Source organism: Meleagris gallopavo, chromosome 3 (genome assembly GCF_000146605.3).
Source record: "Meleagris gallopavo isolate NT-WF06-2002-E0010 breed Aviagen turkey brand Nicholas breeding stock chromosome 3, Turkey_5.1, whole genome shotgun sequence".
NCBI classification, from domain to species: Eukaryota; Metazoa; Chordata; class Aves; order Galliformes; family Phasianidae; genus Meleagris; species Meleagris gallopavo.
In genome coordinates, this window is record NC_015013.2 from 71,670,871 (window position 1) to 71,696,184 (window position 25,314).

A 25,314-nucleotide genomic window follows, 5' to 3' on the forward strand; every position below is an offset into this window, starting at 1 on the left:
ACGCTTCAAGTGGGAATGTGTTTACCATATTAATCCTAAAACAGTTCCATTATAATGACAAGCGTGATGTTTCATCAAAATTCTTATGAGATTTATATCTGCTGTAGCTCTCCTTTGGATGGAAGTTGGATGTAAAACAAGCATATGTTTCTTGTTACAGAGCTGCAAAAAACATCCATTGTTTCTGGTTGACTTATTGAAAATTTAAAGAAATGAGTCTGCCATAACAAACATGATCTCCACAAATCCAAATGCACTCTTATATTTCACTGTGTATTTAATAAAGGAACTTAAATGAAGTAAAGGTTCACTGAAAAACAATTAAATGAATTTAAGCTACAACCATCATCAAGCTGCAGGATTAACAATGTTAACTCAGATTCTCTTAATTTGATATTTAGATACGCCTAAAATGTGAATTAAACTAAGAAAAATATCTCCATTTATGGAATCTGTATAAACTTTATATCCAGAAAACTACATCAATGAAGATCAAGGTTTCAAAATCGAGTTTGGATGCTGCCAATCAAGGTGCTGCTGCCTAATATATTATGATATGGAGGTCTCTTTTTTTTTTTTTGTTTTGTTTTGTTTTGTTTTGTTTTTAACTTCTTCTCTCTCTCCAGTGGGAATCCCTCTTATTTAGGAAGTCTTTTCAGGCTTGTTCAGAGCACTGCTCCATGTGGCTTACTGCACACTATGCAGGACACAGAAGTATCAGCTTCTGTGCAAGTATTTCTATTCTTTACATCATAGGAATAAGGACTGTGAGGTCTTTTTCAAATCTAACAAACTTTAGCAACATTTGCCCCAGTACCATCTGTTGTGTCATCAGATGAATAGCAACACCTTCATCTAATATTCTTCAGAACAGATTTACTGAAATGATACAGACACAACTACTTTGCATTTCTGCAGATAGGAATCAGAACACTGCCTTGTACAGTCTTACAGAAGACTTCATGACAGTACAAGAAAGAAAACCTAGTACTACAAAACTTAATGCTGTTTCCTTCACCATCAGACTATTTTTCATCCTTGTCAATCTATCTCATTTTACTGCAGCCCATGGCTGCACAATCCTAGATCATTCACAGAACAGCACACAGCTTACACAGGAGATGTGCAGGATCCCACAGAAAGCTGCTGAGACAGGTAGGAAGTGTTACAAGGAGGTTATAGGTATTATAATCTTGTCTCTAAATTTTACAAGTTCATTCTTCTCCACCCAAACGTTTTTAATGAAGAAGTTAAGGATTCAAAAATAGGAATCACATGACCCTCCAGCTTGTCATCAATAAGATAAGGTACTTCAATACAATGCTGCTTTTACTTGACTCTGACTCTCAAAATATTAAATATGAATGTTAAGAAGTCAGTGATTTTACCTGTTATGCCAATTGGCACATGGATGCTTTGCACTCTGTTCAACCGTCAGTCTATTTTCAAATGCTCCATGTCATCAAAACCCTTTTTTCCACCCCATTTTTTAAAAAAGCTTTTGAATCACATTAACCTTAGTTCAAAAGTAGGATCAAACAGATACCATCTTTATTAATAAGTTCTCAAAAATGCATTATCAAATGATACGTTTCAATGATAAGGTTTTAAGATAGGAGATGAAAGAAACCTCACGTTCTTAATGTAATCCATTTGCAAAATTTTTACGGAATATTGGTGATATTTTCACACCATTTTGTTTCTACCATGTCAGGCGTGAAGTACTGGGATAAATATTTCACCCAGGAATAGCTGTATTCATTTAGGAGATTGTGTTGTAGAGTCTCCTTCTCTGGAGATATCCGAGACCCATCTGGACACCTACATTGTGTGATCTGCTGTAGGGAATTTGCTATTGCCTAGGGGGGTTGGACTCAATGATACCTAGAGATGCCTTCCAACCCCCACAATTCTGTGATTCTGTAATTTTACAGATGCACGCAATGAAAGGATGAAGACAAAGATCAGTTGGTGTCATGAGCAAAGTTAGAAGCCGGAATCTTGGATTAGAAGTTCAAATGGAATCTAGTGATCATACTAATACAAAGTTACAGTCATGGTCTGCTCCGTATCTGTGTACTTTTTTTTTTTTCCTCTTTTTTTTAAACTGCTCTATAGCTTTTAGTCTAAGGATATTTGCATTTGTCAGACAAGCACACATAGCAAAAAAGGTATCTTGTTACTATCACGTAATCACACAAGATTGTGTACTTCATACCAAAGGGTATAACAGATCTCAAATTTTGCAATTTGTGTGTAATAACACAAAACTGGCACCAAATTAACACTACCATTAAACTCAAGGCCTTCAGCCAGCAAGGGCTAGTATTTCCAGATACACCTGAATCACTTCTGTGTTTACGTAGAGCCTGAATTATACACATCTCTAATGTTAAGCCTGTTAGCACAATAGTTTCAAATATTTGATGCCACTTACTGTAAACAACATCCTCTAGGCCAAGAAAAAAAGAAATGGGAAGTTAATTATACTGCAAAAAGCACATCAGCATAGCACTTCTATCCTTTACAAAAATATCATAAGCTGAAGTGAGACAGACATGAAGATTTATATGAAAATTATCTTTTTATGCTTGAACAACACACATAGTATAAAAAGCTAGAGAAACATTCCCTGATTTTATGGTTAAGGAACCACTTCCATTTGTCATTACTGTAATATGTACATGCTTATATCCACAGACTGTTACTTCTGCTGTCTCACGACACCAACACAACATGAAGCACTTGCCCTGTATTCTCACCTCCAGGGAGAAGAGATGAAGGAAGTAGCACCTCCTTTTTAAGTTAACAACTTAACCAGCAATTCTGGGTGTTTCCTACCTAACCCTCCAACTACAGGAAACAGCTGTACTGTGAAAGAAGTAAGAATGTAGAAGGTGGAATGAAGACTACATATTGTTAAGCTAATGTGTAATGCATATGCTCATAGGAAAGATCTGAACATTAGCTTGCTAACATTCATAAAGAAGTCTTCCCAGGAGATTTTATACTTTGACATATTTATTTTAGTTGGACGAACAGACTCAATGAACAAGCTGAAACAAGTATTCCTTCAGCTTTACATGTGCTTCCCTGAAGACTTGAACCAAACTTTAGAAATATCAGAAAGATGTGGCTATTTGCATGAAGTAGTTCAAGTTATTTCTTGTTCCATGCTTCTCTTTCAAGTCGTTCACGGATTACTTCTTTTAGGTATGGTTCAAGATAAGGCTTATCCTGACGAAAAGAAAAGAATACATTTAAACATGTTTATATTTAAAAGGAAGGTCCAGAAATGACTCAAACCATCCCTGCAGGTCACCTCTCTCATTCTTTTTCAGATTTGACTACAAAGCAATCTACAGAGTGAAAGACAGGGGGGGCTAAAAAAGAAAGAGAAAGAATCACATTACTCATTCTGGAAAGATAGACATGGTATCTGCCAAGTCTGCAAAGACAAATTCCCTAATGTAACCACTTCTAATTCCTCATGCCTCACCAGCATTATCAAATAAAATGATGCTTTTAGCTTCACCTTCAGAAATGACATTGGGTTATTTTTGTTTTTTTCCTGTTCTGCTTTTTTGACAAGTATCCAATGATCAAGATCTACTTTAATTACATCAGGTTCATGTAAAATACTATTTGCATGAAAGAAACTTATTTTCAACTTAATTTCTAAACAGCACTGCAAACAGATTCAGCAAAACAACTGACTATGTTCAGTCGTTTGCTAATTTGCTGATAAATTTGTAGTAATTTGCTAATCAAACTGCTGCTCAATCAACATATGCAAACAGATAGTCAATGCAGCATTTACCAAAATATGACCAATAACACAAGGAACAGCTTCTGCTTCTAGAGAGGAATTAAAGCTCGTGTTATCTTCCAGTACAAAGTTTAATGGGAAGATTCCTCTTTGCCTTATCTTTGGAGAAAGATGAAATGGACAGAAATACAAATCTGTGAGTTACTCCACTGCAAAGAAACACTCAAACTACAACTAAATAGGCAGATTTTGTTTGATTTGGCTCTCATATTACAGAAAGACGCTTATTCTAATACACAGTTTTCCTTTAAATTATTCTTCCTTCACATTTTCATTAATTGTATAGAAAATCTTGAGCCAAAGCTTTTATTAAGAAACTCATCAGAAGAATTTCCATGGTCACTAGAGAGTATTTCCTTATCCGACAGCTTAGAATATTTCATCTGAAGACCAGAGTTCTATAGTTTTGAGCTGTCGTTTAAGCTTTTGTCATCCTGAACAAAACATTTGAATTTCCATTGTTAAAATCCAGACTTTTAAACAGAATTCTAAAGCAATGTTATTCAAAGGTATTTTATAAGATATACACTGATTTACTCATTTTAAATAATATGTCACATACACCTCTTCATAGAGATTCGAAGTCCCTAAGACTGATTACAATCCTGTCATTAAGAGCACCTTGAGAACACACTGCACACTTACCTCTTCATATTTTACCCACTGTTCTTTTGGAAGGATCCGATGCTTCAAGCTTAAATCAAGTGCTCTCTTTATGCGAAACATTCTTTCATTGTAAAGATCCTCTGGAAGTCTCTTCAGTGCTTCTTTTACATCATCATCTTCATACAATGTATCATCTCGCATTAATCCTGTGCCAAAAATATTTTTACTGAATAGATACTCCCAAATAAGATTCAAGACCTAACAAATATGTTTCTAAACTTGGATGTAACACTTAAAATGCAAAGTTAGAAAGAAAACAGACACATCTAGGAGAAGAAAAACACTACTTCCTCAAAGAGATTAAAACTGTGAATATTGATTTTCACATACTTTTGTTCCTTTTCTCAAGAAAGAATATGGAAAATGGAGATTTGATTCAAGGTCTTTCATGAGAAATTAAGATCTGATTGTTGATTTCCGCTCTATTTTATATCCTTATATTTCAAATGGCAGTCTATGTAAGAGGTTTAAGAGCTGATCCTATCGCAGTCAGTTGATCACAGATGTGACTACTTGAGTATTTAAGAACAAATCTCTTAAACTTCACTGCTAAAAAAGCCTTGATGTCCATTGACTGTAACAAGCAATGGAAACATGAAACCAGTCGAGTTGTTTGTGTGAGTTTCTACTTCTTCCCTCCAACTGGGATTTAATTCAAGTAGGACCATCTAGTCCTCTGGAAGCCAAAACCACCACATTTTTTTTTGAATGAAGAATTCCTGAAATTCAACCAACTCTGCTTAAAATTTCAGTATGAACAACAAAGAACAAAACGTTTCTTCTGTATCATTCCAAGATTGATGCAGATTATGAGAGTACAGTTACTGACTTGAGGTCTAAGGTTTTGATCTCACATGATTTGAATTGGCAGTAGTGTCCCAATAAAACAGAATTTCTTTTAAGCAACATATTCTTGAACTCAGTTTTGCAGTTCCTTGCTAAAGCACAAGAAGGACGGCAGCTCCTTTAATCACTACATTTCAGAAAAGCAGCAAAAAACATTAAAGTCTTCAAGAATTTCAGGAAGCAGACAACACTGCACCTCTATTAGTGAGACAGTGGCAGAGGAATGAACATTGGTCATTCACTTTTTTTTTTCCTCATGTTCCAGGGGAAAGCATGTGAACTGCCTTTAAATGATTCACTCAAACTACAGTCAGTAGTAGCATGTTCAGATTCTCTTGTCGTTCAAAAACAGTTCTGCAATCTGTACTGCTGAAACAAGCTCTGTAATAACAATGGACAAATTAAGTACAATACCATCAAGGTAATCTCCTTTGCTTAAAGAAACACCACTTTTACAGTTACTTGACCACTAAACAGGCTAGAGAATAAATCCTTTTTTGGAAATTGAACACTTTGCACAAATGTCCCAGATAGACTGACTGCTATCAGCATCAATCTCTCCATTTTCAGGGATAGCATTTGGGAAGGTAATAAGGTTAGCGATGGGTGCAATCGACTTGGTGGGAAAAACAGAATCAAGCTTTCAGGACTGCTTTCCAGAAGTGTCTTCAACAGCTCCAGCTTGATTAACTGTTAAAAGGTATTTCACAGAAAAGGAGAGGAAATACAGAACAGAAGTCACTTTTTTCTAACTTTTTTTCCACAAATAAGTGTAGCAGCTAATATCGATGAGAAATAGATAGACATTTCAAAATGCCTACACTGACAAGTTACCAATCATAACCAGATTGAAGATCTTACACTTGAAAAGCTTTAAGGCCCAATGGAGTACTTACCATATTTGTTGAACCCAGCTGCATTATAATACCACTTTCGAATTCTGTCCATCAGGCGGCCACCTCCTGAAACTACAAACGACTGTCATCAGTTGGAGAGCAGCATAAAAATTCAACATTCCACACCACAACAGCATGCAAATACTTGCCAATGTCTTTCACAGCAGCAATGTGACACCACCTGAACTTACAGACCTAGGCCCCTCTGCTTTACAGTATTGAGAAAGGGATACTCAAAACATATGGAATGAGTGCTTGTTGCGTACGATATTTGGACCTGTTCCTCACAATTTAAATATCAGACTACTTTAAGACTTACGTCACTACTAACCACTCACTACCAAAGACAGCAGCAATAGTTTCAAGCTCGACAACTCTTACTTGAGCTAAAAGCAGTGTCTATCACCACGCTTTCCTAATCTCATACTCTTAAGCCTTAGGACCTGAGAAGAAACATCACTAAGGTACAGAGCAATGCCAGCATTTGAGCAGGTCACCGGAACCCGAGGCCTCCCAGAAAGGCGGCGGCTCCCAAGCTCCTTCCTATCGCTTCTGAGCCCCTCAGCCCCAGCGCTCGAAGCCCGACAGAAGCCCGAGCTGAAGGACAAGGCTGGGACAGAGGTCACGGAGAGGCGACACGGGCCAAGGACACACGGCGCCCAACGCATCCCCAACTCCCCGCCCTGGAGCCTCCCACAGCCGCGGGAAGGACGGCAGGACGAAGACAAGTTCGATGGGACGAGCCCTGCGCCGAAGCCGCCGCGATAGCGATCCCTCCCCCTTCTCACCCGTTGCCCTGGCCGCCATCTTGACCTCGGCGCGGCGCACTGCCTGCTGGGAGCGGCCTGCTGGGGACGCCGGGGCGCGGGGGGAGGCCGCCAATGGCGGCGCGGTGCTGGCGCATGCGCGTGGGCAGAAGGTCCGGTGTGGGCGGGACCCACTGAGAGGGGGCGGAGACCGGGGCAGGCCGCGGCCTATCGGGAGCGTAGCGCTGGGACTTTAAAGAGTGGAAAATAAATAAATAAAAACCCCAAAGCGTAATTACACGACTTATAGCGTAATTACACCAGTTATACCGCTACAGCGCTCCCAGCCGAGCAGCAGGCCGGAGGAGGGCCGGTGACTGCAGGCCAAACGTTTCTTCTGCAGGCTTTTCCATCCTCAAGCCAAAAAGCACTTGGCGTGAGGCAGCTCTGCTGTCCTCTCTCCTCCGTTCTTTCAGCACTTGCATAAAGTGGGTTGTTGTCTTTCTTCGCAGTGTTTCTGGAAAGTATATCTGGCACAAGCATTCAGCATTTCAAAGGAGCTGTGTTAGATGTGGCTGCGGTGTTTTTTTTTGTTTTTTTTAATATATATATATATATTCAGAAAGATTAAAGCTCAAATTTTAAGCCATCGAAAATGTGGTATGTGCTCCATGGTACCATGGTTTGTTTGTCACAAACCAGTTAGGTGCTGAGCACAGCAGAGTAAATTCACAAAAAAAACCCTCTCATATCTGCATACAAAGCCTTTTCCAGCCTTACTTCTGCGACACAAAGGGGCACTTAATGTTCCAACACCAAGCTTCTAACAAATGGAGACATTTTCATTAAATAAACATAAATCCAAATGAAAACATCTGGATTTTAATTTCCTGACCTACTTTAACTGGAAGAATAGAAGCTTCTAAACAATAAAGTATTAGCTTGCATTTGGACAATCAGCTTGCATTTCGTAATTCTGAATGAACTATGTTAATACACTGATAGTATAAAATATCTTTACTATTCCCCACAGTTCCCATTTTACTTCAATTATAATTGAGCAAGATAACTGCCAATTAACCACATACTACAGTCTCTTTTTGTGTGGTTATTTCTATACTAACGACATACAAATCACATCAGGGTGAAGCCAAACTGCTTCTCCTGTCAACAAGGCAAAGACAAAAGTGACTTAAAACAAAACTAGACACATCCCTAAAATTTTAGAAGGCGCTGGTTTTTTTGTTTTTTTTTTGTTTTTTCTTAATGTGACTTGCCTAGATTCAATTTACTGTGGTTTTTTTTTTGTTGTTGTATTTCAAGCCAAATTTCAAAGTGCAGCTTTTAGGATTTGAACTTCAGAAGCCAGCTTCAAAAAGAAAAACCTTTAGCCTGTTAAAAAAACACCCTTTTGTATGAGGAACTTTACATACATAACAGTGTATTCCTCTCCGACATATAAAAGAGCAAATAACATTACTAGCTTTTAAGATGTGAACAGGTTCACTTCTCTGCTACTACATTAGCTTGCTAACTACACTAACTTGCTAGTTTTTTAGTAAGGGGAGGGAGAAGACAGAAGAAGAGACTGGGAAGAAATCACTAACCAGTCTTTCCATCTCCCAAAACTCCAAAATTAATGAAAGTAAAACAGAACAAAAAAATCCACTTTAATTTACTTTTCTGTTACTATGCTCCATCATTTATGCTGAATTAAAAGACAGCAATTAATTTCAAGGATTACATTAATATCAGTCAACATATACCCACCTAATTCTTTTTAAATATACTTTTAAGTCACCGTAAACATTGCTGTAAGCCTTTACTTATGAAATGCTCATAGGATGTAATTTAAAAAAAAAAAAAACACAATAAGAAAGTTGAGACCTTGAAAGGAAGCAGTTTTTAAAAATGTTTCTTTCATAACTTTATTCCTTTCTACATGTGTTCATAATTAAATCGTTTTTAAGAATTTTTCAAAGTCCTGCATGGAGGCTTTGGCAATCTCTGTACAAAACACCTCATCGGGTAAGGACACAAGCTGGTCCAGAGAGATGTAGCTGGGTTGAGTTGGGTCATACTGGGCTCTTCCCAGGAATATAAGAAACATATGTCTCTCTTTGATTCGTAATAGCTTCGAGTTGAAAACCTAAGAAAGGAGAAAGAAAGAATCCTAAAATCATGAAAGAGAATCTTTTAGGTAGTCTAAATTTCAGACTCTGATGAATCTAAAATAAAACATTCTTCAGATGAACTGGAGCACAAAAACAGATAATTTAAATCTTTCCTTCTCATTTTTGTCAACCATCAAGTAGTTTGTATTTATATATAAAATTATTTACATTCTAGACGAATGTTTCAATATAACATACTGAGATGCATACACGAGGAAAATCAAGGAGCAATACAGTGCTCTTGAGCATGATACTTAGTGCATTTATACAAGATAACTACATGCATTTATATAAGATAACTACATTCATGTAATCACAGCCGAAGAAGTGAAGAAGACATTTGGAAACTGAGAAAAAGAATACCAAAACATTTTCCCTCTATTATCAGGAACGCTTTGTTTTACAATCAGATTTAGATTAGCATTGTTATGGGGAAGAAATGAAGAGCTAGTAACCACGGAACAGTGGCAGCAGAAAAGGTGAATGGCTGCAGCTTCTTTTATAACACAGTCAAAAGGCACAGTGCAGTGGTTCAGAACATCCATTTGTTTTCTCCTGCACAACAATGTCTACCTTTGAAGATAATTGTCACGATAGGAACTGCAGACTAACAGAGTGTGAAAATAATGTTGAAATGAATTAGAGGAATATGTTTGAAAGAAGAGAAGTGGGGAAAATGGCAGGATGCAGATGTATCATGACTGGACAATGTGGGAGTCAAAGGGATATGGCCAAGCTCTTCTCAGTGGTCTGCGGGGCAGGACAAGGGGAAACGGCCATAAACTGGAGCATAGGAAGTTGTGCACCAATATGTGAAGGAACTTCTTCACAGTGAGGATGACGGAGCACTGGCACAGGCTGCCCAGGGAGGTTGTGCATTCTCCTTCTCTGGAGATATTCAAGACCCACCTGGACGCCTGCCTGTGCAGCCTGCTGTAGGGAGCCCGCTTTGCAAGGGGTTGGACTTGATGATCTCTAGAGCCCCTAGATCTCTCTTCCAGCTCCTACAATTCTGTAATTCCGTGATTCCATGATAGGTAAAAAAAAAAAAATCTTAACAGCAGAGATCTAAATCATTTCTGCGTACTGGAGAGAGAAGCTGATATACAGAAGGCGATGGTGAAAATAAATGAACATTAATTATTAATGAAAAAAAGGCAGAGTTTTTACTTAAAATAGGGAAGACTACACTATTGAAGAACACCATGAGGATGCAAACAAATTATAACTGGGACAGAAAACACTACTATTCCTCCTCTACCTTCCTAAAATTCTAAGAGAGAAGACAGAGTAAAAACCTTAACTGTTGCTAACTGGAGTTAGCTGACAAGAAGCATGGTTTCAACAGCAGCTACGACATCAGAGAAAATTTGACAAAAAATCCAGTATGCCTCTATTTTGGCATCAGAGAAGCAACAAGCAACAAGAGATGGAGACAAGCATGCACTTGTGAATGCACTAATGGCCAGAATGTATAGAAACTGAATTCCCCTAACCCTGTCCTGAAACCCCTCACTTTTGAGGATGGGAGAGAAGAGAGATGGCTGCTGTTTTGGCTGCACAAAAAACATGGAACGGAAGAAACTCTCCACTTTCTCTCCCAAACAAAATGAACAAAAATAACAAGGTGAAGTACCACAAAGCCACAACAACATAACTGAGAAGGTAGTGAACAAGACTTGTGATCACTTACAGGTCAAGTAAAACAGAAGTGAGATACAAAATGGAGATATAACAACCATCAGTGTCAGGTAATGGTAGATGTAATACGTAAAAAGATCAGTAATAAAAATCCAGAAGAGAAGTCATATTTCCCCCATACAATTTTTGTGTTTTAGTCAATCCTCAACAGTTGTTGAGTTGCCAATAAAAGCTATCTCAAATAGAGTAAAAGTCAGATATAAGTAGAAGAATTGTATGTCCTGCATACAGTGAGCCTCCACTTTCACCAAACCAGTAGTTCAGAAAACCTACTTGTCTTCTCTTGCACAGCAACGTCTGCCTTTGAAGATATTTGTCACAAAAAGAATCGTAGACTATCAAAAGGTGCAAATGATGATGAAATGAATTACTGTGCAAACAGCACCTACAATTTAGATTAACAGCTCACCTGAGGAAAGCGAGTAAGCATGTTGTGGGGAATGCCCATTATGTTGTGCAGATAGTCAAATGTCTGTCTGAGTCTCTTTTTACTCGCAGTTAAAATCTTGGGGGTTTTAAACGCAATCTGCTGAACTTCATTACGTTGAAAACCAAATTCAACTTGACAAACCTGAAAAAGAGAACAATATTCAAAAGTCAGATACAACAAAGTTAGCTTTTTTAACATGCCAGTGAAATAAACTAATTTAAAATTATTATTTTATTACACAGTAATATGAATGCAATCCGTAATAATCTAGGCCTTTGAAGTCAGAGAGCATGAACTGTTTATCCCCCCGTGGATTAAAGTATAATGTGTTTATAGAACATTCTTGAAATTTAGATTACTTGTGTGAATGCTACCTATTTTACAGTCTGTCTGAGATATGAACCAAAAAAACCCTTGTATCTTGGTATGCATGGCGGTTACAAGCATAAAAATCCTCCCCCGAGAGTTTTTCATCACTTCCAAAACCACACTTCCAAAAATACTGACATTTTAGTTGTGGAGCCGTTGAACCCAGTAAAACACAGTAATCAAAGTGACTACTTTTGTTTATGTGTTATTTCTTTTGCTAATGTATTCAAGTCATATTTTCTATATTAGGGACTATAATTTCAATCCTAAACTGAAGTCTACTGAAAGAGCTGTGCAAAACATGCATTTCTTCACTTCATTTTACAGTTGGTTCACGTCTAAAGTAAGATGTCTTTTTCAAAGCCTGCCTTGACTTTAATTATCATTCCTCAAAAGGAAAATAAAACACATTTTTTCAATAAAATCATGAGAACTCCTTCCAACATGCAAGCAGCAAGCAGTTCAGAGCTGTTGATCAAGGAATTTAGCATCCAAGAGCATCTCATAATTCAGCCATTTCTTCTATCCGAATGTGACATTTACAAGGAGCTTGCTTTCAATCGTAGTGGGTATGCTTGCCAGTCAACATAAAGCAGACTTTGAAATCCAACTCAGGTACGTCTTCACAGTTGGCAAAGAAGATGATGCTTTTTGTTTGTCCAGTTTGATGTGACAACACTAAAGCTCTTTTCCAGGACTTCCTAGCAAATGCAAAGCAAAGGGTCTGGAATCTGAGTTTTGAAGACACCTTTTAAGATACCTTTGGCAATTGCTTCCAAAGACGACTGAAATCAGGTCTGCCAACTCCTGATTCTTTTTTATTTGCTTTATAAATATTTGCCTATCATGGAAATACTAACCAAGAGAGCAGTCACGTATGAAGAGATGTGTTTGCACTACAGAGGTGCTTTCCACAGATCTGAGTTGGCAGGGGTAGCTTACTGCATTAAGAATTACAACTGAAAGTATGACCTGGTCTTAAATCAATGGAGATATATGGCTGGCTCCAGTGCAGTTAGTTCTGGCAAGTCTCTTCACCTTGTCTTTTCTACTCTGTGAAACTGAGCAACAGTTTTCTGGACATAAATAAGGAGCTCAATTGTAAATTGCTTTAAGTGTTCAGTTAATACACTTAATGGTCAGTAGTTCTCTATGCCACATGTTAATTTCCTTACTGTGCAAGTCCTAGCTGTTACCAACACACTCTACATGATTCCCCCAACACATCCTGGTAATGCAAACTTTCCTGTTTTATTCTCTCAATGAATCTCAAATTGTGCTTGATGAGAACTTTAGAGGATTGAATAATCTACACCCCTGAGATTGCTTAGTCCATATTAGCATGTCCTGACAACCAGTGTCAATCGTAGCACTTGTTTCTAAACAGCAGTGAGGGATAGCACCGGATCACTTCCAAATGCTGTTAAATGTTAAACTCTGTGAACGCTGCTTGCCCACCCCCAGGTAAGGATACACAGGTCAGATTCTAAGTTGGATTCATCCAACCTCCTGAAAAGATGGTGCTTCTAAGTATCAGTAGATTCCAACATCAAGGACCTAGAATTCCTCCTCTTCTCTCTACGTGTTAAAAGTAGGAATGCTACACTTCACACTTCCTTGTAGGTAGACAAAAGATAGTTACCAAGAACTGAAAGTCTCAAAAGTGCATTCATTGTAATATACTGACTCCCTAGCCTGTGGAAAGAATGTTCGTTAAAAAGAAAGCACTATTAATTGGAACAGTCTGCTACTTTCCAGTCTCCTCCCTTACCACACACACATTTCAGATTGCAAGACTCCCAGTGCTTAATGGCTTCAGAGTGGTGAGTCCGTCTGAAAAATTACATATTTTAATTCATAGTTATGCATTATAGGATAATGGGATTTCTCAAATTGTTAGACTACATCATGCTGTTTGGCCTAGCAGCTTTACAGCACAATAATTAAACCAATACACAGTCACATTTTCAAAGGGGAAAGGAGTCCCTGTGGGTTTAAAGTTATTTACCCAACAGTTGTTAATAATGACCATCTGCTATCAGACAATAGGTGTCAAATGGACATTTTGGCACACTAGCTACCTGCCAAGATGAAAATAATCAAAAACACATTTCTTGCTCCTAAATCTTCATAAACAAACTAAGTTAGCAAAACCCCATAGTAATTAAGAAGAAAAAAAGAAAAAAAACACAACCAAAGACCAAAAGAGCCCAAGGAACAAGCTCTATTTTTCACTCATTGTAAAGGAACGGGTAACAATTTGTGTCATTGGATAGCAACTTTTGGCAGGAAGGGAGTCAGATGAAGTTCCTAACCTACATCAGAACAGAAGACAGAACAAGTCATTGTTCCAAGTACGCTGTATGCTTGCAAACCATAGAGGAAAAGAAGCTGTTTGACAAAACGCTCAATCACTTTCCGTCTTCCCCAGAATTATTTCATGACTTTTTTTTTTTTAAAAAAAAAAACAAAAAACAGGATTCTCCTCCAGGAAATTTTATTTTCAATCAACTGTTAAGCTATGTGGATAGGGAGTATACCTTCAACATCTACCAATAAGCTTACCTGAAGATTCTCTTTCACAGGCTCTAATTTGCCAGTCAGCAGCCTAGGAAAACGAATTACCAGATCCTTTGTCTGCAATTAGGGAGAACCCACAGACAAAAGAAAGATTATTATTGACAGCATGCCTACAAACTTATCTATGAAGGGAAAAACTTTATGTACAATTAGAAAAGGAATGGACTTTCACTTGCATTTCATTAGAACTCTAACACAAAAATGAGTAAGTTCTTTGCATCTTGCTAAATTAAATCTTCATGCAAAATCAAATGTATTTTTTTGTTATCCAAATGAACATGACTGTAGCCAGTACAAAACATCTGGAAGACAACAGTAAAAGCATTCCCCAAAAGAAGAAAGCCCTGAAGAGCCCTTTCTCTTTCTTAGTGCTTGAGTTGTTTCTTTTCATCTCTTTAAAAAGAAAGAAGCAAAACACTACCTGATAGAGGCTATAAAAGAATTTTTCAATTGCAGTACTTTGTCCCCTTCAGGATCTACTAACACCATAATACTATGGAAATACAAGAAATTACTCCACGTCTCCTGACTCATGGGCTGACTTGGAATCCACCCCAAGAACAAGGCAGGGACTAAACTCTTTTCCATAGACATCTCTTACCTGAAGCCTGGAAAGACCGAGAACAGGCATTGTGACAGCTATGACTGTTTAGCTAAAGAAGCCAACAGAAAAACACAAGATTCCGCTTGAAAGCTGACATTTATTGCAATCACCAGCTGGTGCAGGAAACAACTAATGCTGCCCACTCATTCTAGGAAGCTTAAAATACTAGTTCTTGTCAAAATCTCAAAGCATGGTGCTAAACCTTCTAAACACCTAACATGGTAGTGCTCTGAGAAGCAGTCTTAAAGATTACTCTCAGTGAACTGAGCACATGACAGCGTTTAGTCTGATTTGTATTTGGAGAATAGACTATTTTTCGCTGATGAGTTAAGTATGTTACAGTATCTTGAAGAAACGAAAACAGAATCTGCTCAAAGTTAAAATGATGCATGCAGTTTTCAGCAACGCATTCAGTCCCATGAATCATCAGGAGTAATAAAACTGGGTACACACGTGCTTGTTTGACAATATCCTACAGCAGATCATCTTCAAGCACTGTATGACTCAAAACTTCAGGATTTTTGGAATATTAGATGCCCCTATTACATTTTTAGAAGCCTAAACGTTATTAGTCCTGTAATTCTCTGCATTACATGGACAGTGTCACTAAGGTTTGTGATGACAAACATAAGTATTCATATTCTAAGGCAGTAGAGATTTCGCTGACAAGGTACTTAAAGATTTCAGAGTACAGTTTTTACCTTTTTTACACTGAGGCCAAGTTCATTTTTTAAGAAACCCAGTCTGTTATCCAATCTTTCCACTGAAAACAACAGCAAATATGGAGCTCTTGAGACCATCTGAGTAATTTCTGCATTACCAAATTTTTTTGATTTTAGGTAAGCCACTCTAGAAACAGAACAAAAACAAAATAAAATCCAGTGATGAAAATTTTATTGCCTCCATTTATTCAGTACTTGTTTAAATTCCTCAGTGATATCTTATAAATGGACAGATGTTCTATCATTAACATGCAACTCTGCCAAAAATAATTAGAAGAAAATCTGCAGTTATCATAAAAGCAAAATACCATCCCTCCCAATTAATTAGAAGTTAAATAAACCTCAGAGCAGAATGTCAATACTGAAGACTGATTTTAATTCCTTCCAGCTGTACTTCAGCAGATAACTATGTTAACCTACATTTAACTACCAGCCTGTCTCCCAGATTACAAACACATTAATAGATCATCGTAGGATACGGACAAGAAGAACAACAAGCCTGTTGCTATTTTAATGAATTCCATTTCTACTGCTGAAAGAACAGAGTAATATACCTCATACATCTCCGTTTTGCCAATAACGCTGGAGAAGAAATATCACACAACAGTGCCATCTGTAAAGACATTGTCCAAAGACATTCCTAAATCAGCTGTTCTGTTACAAAGAGGTCCCTACTTTCAGTCACTGGTCCAAGGATTTTAGTTAGAAAACATCTGCTTGTCAGAAAGGTGAAGGGGCTGATTAAAGTTTTTATATTTAACAAAACTGTCTTTCTTTCCAACTCTGATTTTTTTTTTTTTCCTAACTTCATTGAGTTTGATATGCAGAGCATGCTTGGAGGCCAGTAACTAGCCGTGATCCCCAAGGGTCAGTACTGGGTCCGGTCTTGTTCAACATCTTCATCAATGACCTGGATGAAGGGATAGAGTCCACCCACAGCAAGTTTGCTGATGATACAAAGCTGGGAGGAGCGGCTGACATACCAGATGGCTACGCTGCCATTCAGCAAGATCTGGACAAACTAGCGAGCTGTGCAGGGAGGAACACAATGAGGTTTAAGAAGAGCAAGTATAGAGTCTTGTACCCGGGGAGGAATAACTGCATGCACCAGTACAGGTTATGGGCTGACATGCTGGAGAAGAGCTCTGCAGAGAATGACCTGGATGTTCTAGTGAACAACAGGTTGGCCAGGAGCCAGCAGTGCACCCCTGTAGCCAAGGCCAATGGTATCCTGGGATGCATTAAAAAGAGCGTGGCCAGCAGATCAAGGGAGGTGATTCTCCCCCTCTGTTCTGCCCTGATGAGGTCACATTTAGAATACTGTGTCCAGTTCTGGGCTCCTCAGTTCAAAAAATACAGGGATCTCCTAGAAGGAGTTCAGCAAGAGGGACACAAAAATGATGAAGGGCCTGGAGCATTTCCTGTAAGAAGAAAGGCTGAGCAACCTGGGTTTGTTCAGTCTAGGGAAAAGAAGACTTAGAAGGGATCTGATTAATGTTTATAAATATCTAAAGGGGAGTGGGAGGCAAATGGATGAGGCCAGGCTCTTCTTGGTGGTGCGTAGCGATAGGACAAGGAGTAATAGTCTAAAACTTGAAGATAGAATTTCCATAAAAACATATATAAAAACTTTATGGTAAGGGTGACAGAGTACTGGAACACACTGCCCAGAGAGGGTGTGAAGTCTCCTTCTACAGAGATATTCAAAACTACCTGCGTAACCTACTGTAGGGCATCCGCTTTAGCAGGGGGGGTTAGACTCAATGATCTTTCAAGATCCCTTACAACCCCTGAAATTCTGTGATTCTGTGAATTCAGTGAAAATGAAATCCTGTTTCAAGCACTACTGCAATATTACTGAGGGGCCTGGAGCAAAAGTCTTAGGAAGAGCAGCTGAGGAAACTGGGATTGTTCAGTCTGGAGAAAAAGATGGCTAAGGGGAGACCTTATTTCTCTCTACAACTGCCTGAAAGAAGGTTATGGTGAGGTGAACCTCTTCTCCTGCGTAACTAGCAATAAGACTAGAGGGCACGGCCTCAAGTTGTGCCAGAGGAGATTGAAGTTGGATGTTAGGAAAAATTCCTTCTCTGAAACAGTAGTCAGCCACTGGAACGGGATGCCCAGGCAGATGGTGGAGTCACCATCCCTGGAGGTGTTAAAAAAATGCTGAGATGGGAAAATACAGGGTACAAAAGAGACATGATTAACCTATGCGTCACCTGTATGGGAAATGTTAGGTTACAGCCTGAACCAGTGATTGAGCACCTGGTGAAGGGGCATAGCCAGCCCTAGGAGCACAGGTGGAAGAAATTTACCTGTTTGACCAGAAGGAGGGACCCTGGGCCCACCCCTCCATAATCACATTTAAGGGCTGGCAACCGCAAAGGAAACACCTCTACTTGGAGACTGCCACCTTTGGAGTGGTGCCCTAATCCTTTGAGAGCGATAAATGATTTCTTCTTTATTACCAGACTGTAACCTTTCTTGGGTGATCCAAAACCAGTTTAAAGCAGCTATATCTGCTATTGCCTATCCTTACATCGCCATTTACAAAGAACTGTCCTACCATCTGAAAAGGTTTGCTTTGAATACAGACATTCAGAAACGCATGCAATTGTTGTTAGATGAAAATTGGTCGTATAAGAACTGATTTGACAGCAATTGAGATACCGTCTAGACTGCAGAATGTTCAGCAAATGATGCTTACTCCTAGAGTAGGAAAAAAAGAGGCTGTATTAAATTATATCTTTTTGAGTGAAAAAGTAAAAATACCTTCTAGTCATTATATCTCTTTCTACAAAGTCTCAGAAATTAGATCACAGTGTGCCAAAAACCTCTACAGAACAGACTTAAGAATAAGCTCCAGAAGACCAATTCTTAACTAAGAAGGCATCTCAACTCAAAGGGTAGCAGCCTAGTCTCCAGGCAATATTGACACTGCTGGCTACAGTAGCTTCAGAGACAGAGAGATGACAAGGGAGAGAAATACAAGACTCAAAAATAGAGAATTATTCCTTCATAGTTATCCCATTTTTTTTTTGAATGCTGCAGGTTGGCTGTGCTGTACTTCTTCTGTTCTGTTTTTCAAGGCTTTACCTGTCAAGCATCTTAAAAATACAGCTAAATGAGCAGTCAAAAAAACCAAAAACTTTGATTCTTTTCCTTTTGTTTTCTGTTAACAAGTTATTAAGATTCACACTCGAAGCACTTCTGGGCAACCTGGAAAGGCAAGAATTTTAAAAGAGGGATAGCAAGATTGTTATCAGCTGACTCTAGAAGATAGCACATTAAAGAACAGTCATTCAATCTGACCAAGGCTAGAGATAATTTTGTGAGTATTGGCACTAAGGTTAGCCCTCATCCTTACTGCAGGGGTCAGCAGTTCTATGTAGCATGTTAAGAGTTTTAAGTCATCATTAACAATACCGTAAAAACAAAGCATCTGGTGCAGCTGCAGTACAGACACTGATTTGCAACTGTCAAATTATTATGAATTATGGAATGTTTTGACTTTCACAGTGTTTATCCGAAGTCAAATGCCAAATCTATGAAAATTTGTGTTTTGTTTCCTGGCAATGTGGAATCCATAGCAATAAAACATTCCAGAGTGATGTAACCGATACCACATCCATCTGTGATGGAGTGTTTATATAAAGGTGACACTCAGCTTTCAAAAGACAGCTATTTGAGACATGTTCGGCCTCTGCGGAACACTTACCTTAAAGTTAGTGGAAAGGCATTCATCAATGCCAATTTGAGATGAACTTACTGAGAAAAAAAATCAGGCTATAGAATACGAATAAGAAATTGGATTGCCTTGTTCAGCCCCAATCCCACAGACTGCCACAGAACAGTCACTGAAAAACAGATCCAACTTCACAGGTGAGTTACAAAGTTTACTGCAGCAAAACCTGCTCTCTTCTGGAAAACATAAGTAAGTCAGACAATCTCAACTCAAAGACTACTGCTGAAAAATGAGCTAGGTTAGTTTTGCCTACCGTTTCTAAAAGGCCACTTACTGAATAAGCAGATGGAAGAGCAGAAGAAAAATGAGAAAAAAAATCAAATCTGTGTTAGACCTGAGTATGGTAATATACCTGCTTCCATAAAGATGTACTTTCACAGCTCAGTCTTGGAAAGTTATTACATACATAACCCAAGTAGACAGAGGGTTGTTTTTTTATTTTCTAAATACTAGGATATTTTGAGCCCTTTACAAAGCATGTGTGCATGTATGTGAGTTGTTCTGAAAACAAAAAAAAAAAAAGTGTTCAATTAATGCAAGCCTCTTTGAGGGAGTTTTGACATTGTGTCCATCTCCTGCAGTTTTTTCTGGTCTATAATCAATACACCTAATGAAAGTATAGATCAGAAGAATTAAATCACTCCATTTCAGAATCTAACCCTACTAAAGATAGGCAACAAGCAAATACAGCTGAATAAAGAGAGGTAGAATCTCTATGGCTACAAGATAAGTCAGTGTAGTTTGGTGCTGGTACCTTGAATATTTCATAACTTAATGGTATCCCACTTGTAAACATTTGGAAAGAAGCAGTAAAACAGGAGAATAAAGAGAAACTGTTTCTATCCATAAGCCAACAAGGAGAAAGACTGTAACGCAGTTAGAAGTCACCAAATTGGCACTGTGGCAAGGGGCATTTGCAGAGAAATACATGTTCCAAACCTACATTCAATTACTTTGGCTAAATGAAGAACTAAGAGCTCTTTTTTGAGGAAAAAAATATATTGCTATGTATTATCTTAAATATCTTTAGTATTTTTAATTTGGGATACTTAACTTTAGGAAGGATTTTGTTTAAAAGTGAAGGGTTTCCTGTCACAGAAACAAATTTCATCTTTAAAGTTCTAGAAATAATAGTCCAAAGTTAACAATCCAAAAATACTTAGGACAGACTTTTGTGAATGTATATTCACAGTTACCACCATTATGTCATTATATCTCTAGAACTGACCAGACAAAGAATTGTTAATGAAATAATTACTGTTAAAGAGGATGTTCCACTGTTGGCAGAGAACAGGTAATACTATTAAACAGCTTGATTCAGACAACACTAAAACCAACAAAACTGGTAGTCACACTGACAACTTCCAACACAAATCCCATCACTTTACAAATCATGCTGCTGGAGAAACAGGAGTATATACATACATTTTTCTTATTTCTTCAGTGCTTACTTTCAATCAAGTAGCTATTACATTCAGAACAAAGTGTCTTCTGAAGCATATGTAATCAAGGGGCAGTCTCCTTATTAAGTCAATTCCAAGTTACTACTAAAAGAGACACTCTTTTCTGTTTATTCTCCTTTCTGAAGTATGTGCCTCATCTTTTTAATGGAGGTATGGCTTTAAATCTTGTTTAGTCAGACTGAAAACTTGAGCAGTAAAATTTGATATGATGGTCAGTTTTCAAATGGATCAGAGCATTGATTTGACTTATGACACCACCACCACGCGTTAATGCTGACTGATGGGAAAAGGAAAGTGGAGCCAGGAGCTTGAATACATGTGGCAGCAACATTCGTTCAGACAAGCTTAAGGCAATTGGGAAACTTCAACCCTAAGGCCTTAGCACCATGTTGATACTTTATGGGCATACCTGGTTTCTAGAGCTTCCAGATCTTCACCAAGGATGTATGGATTTTTGGTCAGGAACGGTCCCAGTTGACTGTCTTCTATACCCATATCCTTCAGAAACAGAAGTATTTTAGTTATATCTTTTTCAAAGTCCAAGGTCAATAAGAGTTGACCTGCCTTTTGACGTTTCTCCACTTGAGATAAGTCAACTCCTAGAAACAAATAAAATGAGAGATTGTTTTAATTAAACACAGACCTGATTTCCCATAAATGTTTCAGGAAGTCATGCTGAAGTTTCTAAGGAGTTGTGTGTTTGTGTGTGCGTGTGTATGTGTGTGTATATGAAATTTTCCTCTTATTTAACATACCTTGCTCAACACACTAAGGCTGTATATTATGGAAATGTTCCAGATAAAACGAACAGACTTTTCAGACTCTTTTGCTAAATTTGTTTTCTGAAGGGAGATATCTTCAGTGAATCTCGTATGTGAGAAATCGAACACACTAGTATGTACCACATGCAGAGACCTGTCTTGTTGCACAGAAATATGTACAAGGAACTCCTAACTCCATTACACAAGGGAAGGGGACAATTTCATAGTGAAGTATCCTTGGTGTGTGACTCATCCACAGCTAATGCTTATCGCATAGGGCCAGATTTCTCCCTCTCAAATACATTTTTACCAACCTTCCTCTAGGATTCCTTAAACTTTTGGGAAAGAAGGAAGGCACCAGAACCTGTGAACTCAGCTATTCTTATTGCATGGTGGTCCAAATGCTTTTCAATCAAAGTAAAGTGCTCTCCCACTCCTTCCTCTTTTCCCTTTCAGTCTACTGTGTCCCACTTCTATGGTTCTGCATAACAACCATTCTCTTTCCTTCCTAGGATGGAGAGCTGCAGTACTTTTTCCAGCAAACTAAAATAACCTTACTCAGGCAAAAATAAAAGACCAATGAAGTTAGACAAGTTACACAAAGAGCTCCCTATTTCCAGAAGCTCTGGGAGACACATTAAGGAACAGCCCTATTTTCAACTAATATAGCATTGCTGTAAGTCATGCAGGTAACTACCTGTCTTTTTCCATTCACCCTGCATAATATTCTGCTGCCTTTCTTATTGGTCATCGTTTCTACAGCCTGAAATTTTTAAGTTTAAAAAACCACCAATAAGATCAAAACACAAACTGCAGGCACACAGAAAACACGTAAACAAAAATCACACACACCTAGATGGACAAGCTTGGTCAGGGTTTCTGAGTGATCAACATAATCTCGAAGTGTGGAAGACTGAGGGGGAAGAAGTGGATCTGCAATGATCTTCACAGCTTCTTCCTCGGAAATCTCCTCCAAAGCAGATGAAGGTGGAACATCATCCCAGTCTAAGAAGTAAATACAGAAGATTAAGGTGCATTTTGTGAACGACAAAGCTGCTCCCCTCAAATGCTATGGAGATCTTCTCAAATCCATTTCAAAAAGCAAGAACATTTTGCAAGAAATAAACAGCTAATCTATTGTTATTTGAAAGGACATGCAAAAAGATTCTGCTCCCAGTTTTTGCCTCTGTGACATTTCCTTGTACTGTCCATCAACTCTTGCTCATAACGCTAAATCTGAGTCAAATGTCCAACAAGCCTGCCTTCAACCTCCAGCTTCATCACTGCAGACAACAGATCACATCACTTCATTGAAAAAATACTTCTTTTTTGTCTTCCCAGATACATTTTTGCCTGATCACATCCAGATCAAAAGCTACTGGAAAGATTATTTTTAATTACCTGGTAGGTCCACTGTCTTGCACCTCTTCTAAATACAGTGCTTGAACTGCAGTTGTTTTTAACTTTCAAGGTATTTCACAGCCACCTCCAGTTCTTCTATCATGTCTTAACCATTATAGAAGGGCTGCTGACTGCCACCACTTCTGACAGCTAAAAAATTTGAGCTCCATTCCTACTTATTAACATTTCCAAATAAGCACCATTGTGTTTGCTCCCACTCACCTGTTCAGACACAGAACTTGCTGCCTTTTTTGAAAATATTTCCTCTCAACTCATCTATTTCTCAAGTGACAGGAACTTGCAGCTGGTAAATCAAAATTGTTATTTTGACGGCTGCCCATCAGCATTCACCTCAATTGTTCAACAATTGATCAGCAGCACTAATTATAAACTCCCCTGGATGAGGATTTTTTGTGTCCTGTACCTTACTTAGCACAGTGACTTCCTAGACACTTGGGTGAGACTCTTAAGTGGCAAAAAACACAAACCTGAACTATGAAGACAGGTTCCAAAATAAGCAGGAAGATTCTATTGTTCTAGGAAGAGTTGCATATTCAAGAGTTCAATTGTTGCACCTCTTGCCACTTCAAAGCCTTGGCAAAAAAAGCCCAATAAAACATTTTTAGCAACACTTACATCTTAATAATAAGAGCTCTCCAGGAGTCTATATGGATATAATATTCAGGAATAAATAAATATAGACTACGATTCATTCTCATATCACAGATGCACTTTTTTTTCCCCCGCAGTCAAAGTTCTTTAAATTTCCTATCATAAAATAGATCTCAAATTAATAAATAAATCATAATTTAAAAAAATAAGCTATGTCTCTCCCATTACGTACTGCCAACTGGGCAAATTGCTTCACATACTTGCACAACAGTAAATGTGCCTGCAGATCAAATCTGGCACGTAAACAAACTGTGCTGCAGGTGCAGAGACACATAAGCTGGCTGACCTGTCAGATCTGGTGCTGCACTGTTTCCAGAACCAGCTGCACAAACACACAGGTCTCAGTTGCAGCTCTGAGCCACCCCAAAAATAAGCTCTGTAGGATCCAAGCTGTCTGGGTTCAAAGCTGAATCTGAATATATAAGACTGCCTTATAACTCCAGATCATGTTTCCTCAGCATACTGACATTATTTTCAGATAACAGTATTTTTTATTTTTATATCCTCACTCAGACATGAATATAAAAAAAGGCCACTAAAAATATTTAGTAGAGAAAAGTGAGGCAGACAACACAAAGATCTATCTCCCTCAGGAGACAATTTGACAAGCACTTCTCATTATGGCAGTACTTCACACTTTGTTGTCTCCTGTTGCCTAGTCTGGACCAACTCTCAGTGCTGTGTGAATTGCGTTGGATTAGTTTCCCTCACCCCTGCCCAGCTGCTGCAGATAGTTATGAAAACAAAATGCCTTCGAGGATCTGCTCCAGCCCACCGCATTACAACTTCATTTTGGATTAGCTCTATTTTGGGATTTTGGATTTATATGCTAAGAGCTGCAGCAGGAATTCTACATTAATTATGGGAGTAAAACCAAATGAAAGTCAGGAAAGTCAGATAAATGTGAGGGCTGCTCTGAAAATAACGCCTCCTATTTTATTCTGTTGGCCTGCAGTGTCAGGGGTGGATATTGGTGGCATGGCAGGAGATGTTGCACCTTCCCACTGATATTTTGGTACATTTTGTTGCCGTGTGACAGATGGCAGCAGAGACGCAGTCTGACAGAATGGCATTAGCAGAAGCGTGATGAAGCAAAGATACATCATTGAATTCCTCCACATGAGAAAAAATGGTTTCCGTTGACATTCACTGATGCTTGCTGAATGCTGATGGAGACCAGACAGTGGATGTGAGCACAGCGAAGCAGTGGGTGCTGCATTTCAGTGGTGGCAACAGCAGGTCAACTCCACTTGTGTAGATGTTTACAAGCGCTGCATGTAGGCTCTACTTCATCAATGGCAAAAACACATAGCTAGCAGTGGCAACTATGTTGAAAAACAGTGTTTTGTAGCTGAGAATTTGCCCCATCAAATAGTTATTGTGCTCTTCGTACCTAGTGTAGTTTGCATGGAAATGAATAAGAGGCATTACTTTCAGAACAACTTATGTACTTCAGTTAAACAGGTCAGGAAAGAAAGAAAAGAAAAAAAAAGAGTGCCAACAGCAACACTGAACGCAGGTCTCCCTGAGGCCTCTTACCTTCATACAGTTTGGCTGCGCTCAGGTCAGAGACCATCTCTGATGCTGCCTGCTCCTGCTTTACTGCTACAGGCAGGCTGCTTCTGGGAGCACAGGCCTCACCCTTAGCACGGGAGGGCCGGGCACAGTCTCCTACAGACACACGCAGCCTCCACGGAGGAAGCCTGTGC

The 25,314-nt window shown here is 38.6% G+C and overlaps 2 protein-coding genes across 2 annotated transcripts; both read right to left on the minus strand.

Moving 5' to 3' along the window:
- Positions 1-1,521: 1,521 nt before the first annotated feature.
- Positions 1,522-7,149, minus strand: LOC104910408 (cytochrome b-c1 complex subunit 7). Its single transcript, XM_010709153.3, has 4 exons — positions 7,026-7,149; positions 6,238-6,309; positions 4,475-4,641; positions 1,522-3,237 (listed from the first exon to the last, which is right to left on the minus strand). Exons 1-4 carry the CDS (start codon positions 7,042-7,044, stop codon positions 3,160-3,162), a joined length of 336 nt encoding a protein of 111 aa, XP_010707455.3. The 5' UTR covers positions 7,045-7,149; the 3' UTR covers positions 1,522-3,159.
- A 1,733-nt stretch (positions 7,150-8,882) lies between these two features.
- Positions 8,883-25,308, minus strand: MTERF3 (mitochondrial transcription termination factor 3). The gene is made up of 7 exons (XM_010709197.3): positions 25,145-25,308; positions 22,385-22,537; positions 21,181-21,370; positions 15,543-15,690; positions 14,223-14,294; positions 11,268-11,429; positions 8,883-9,132 (listed from the first exon to the last, which is right to left on the minus strand). The coding sequence occupies exons 1-7, from the start codon at positions 25,179-25,181 to the stop codon at positions 8,938-8,940; spliced, it is 957 nt and encodes a 318-aa protein (XP_010707499.2). The 5' UTR covers positions 25,182-25,308; the 3' UTR covers positions 8,883-8,937.
- Between the last annotated feature and the right edge of the window lie 6 nt (positions 25,309-25,314).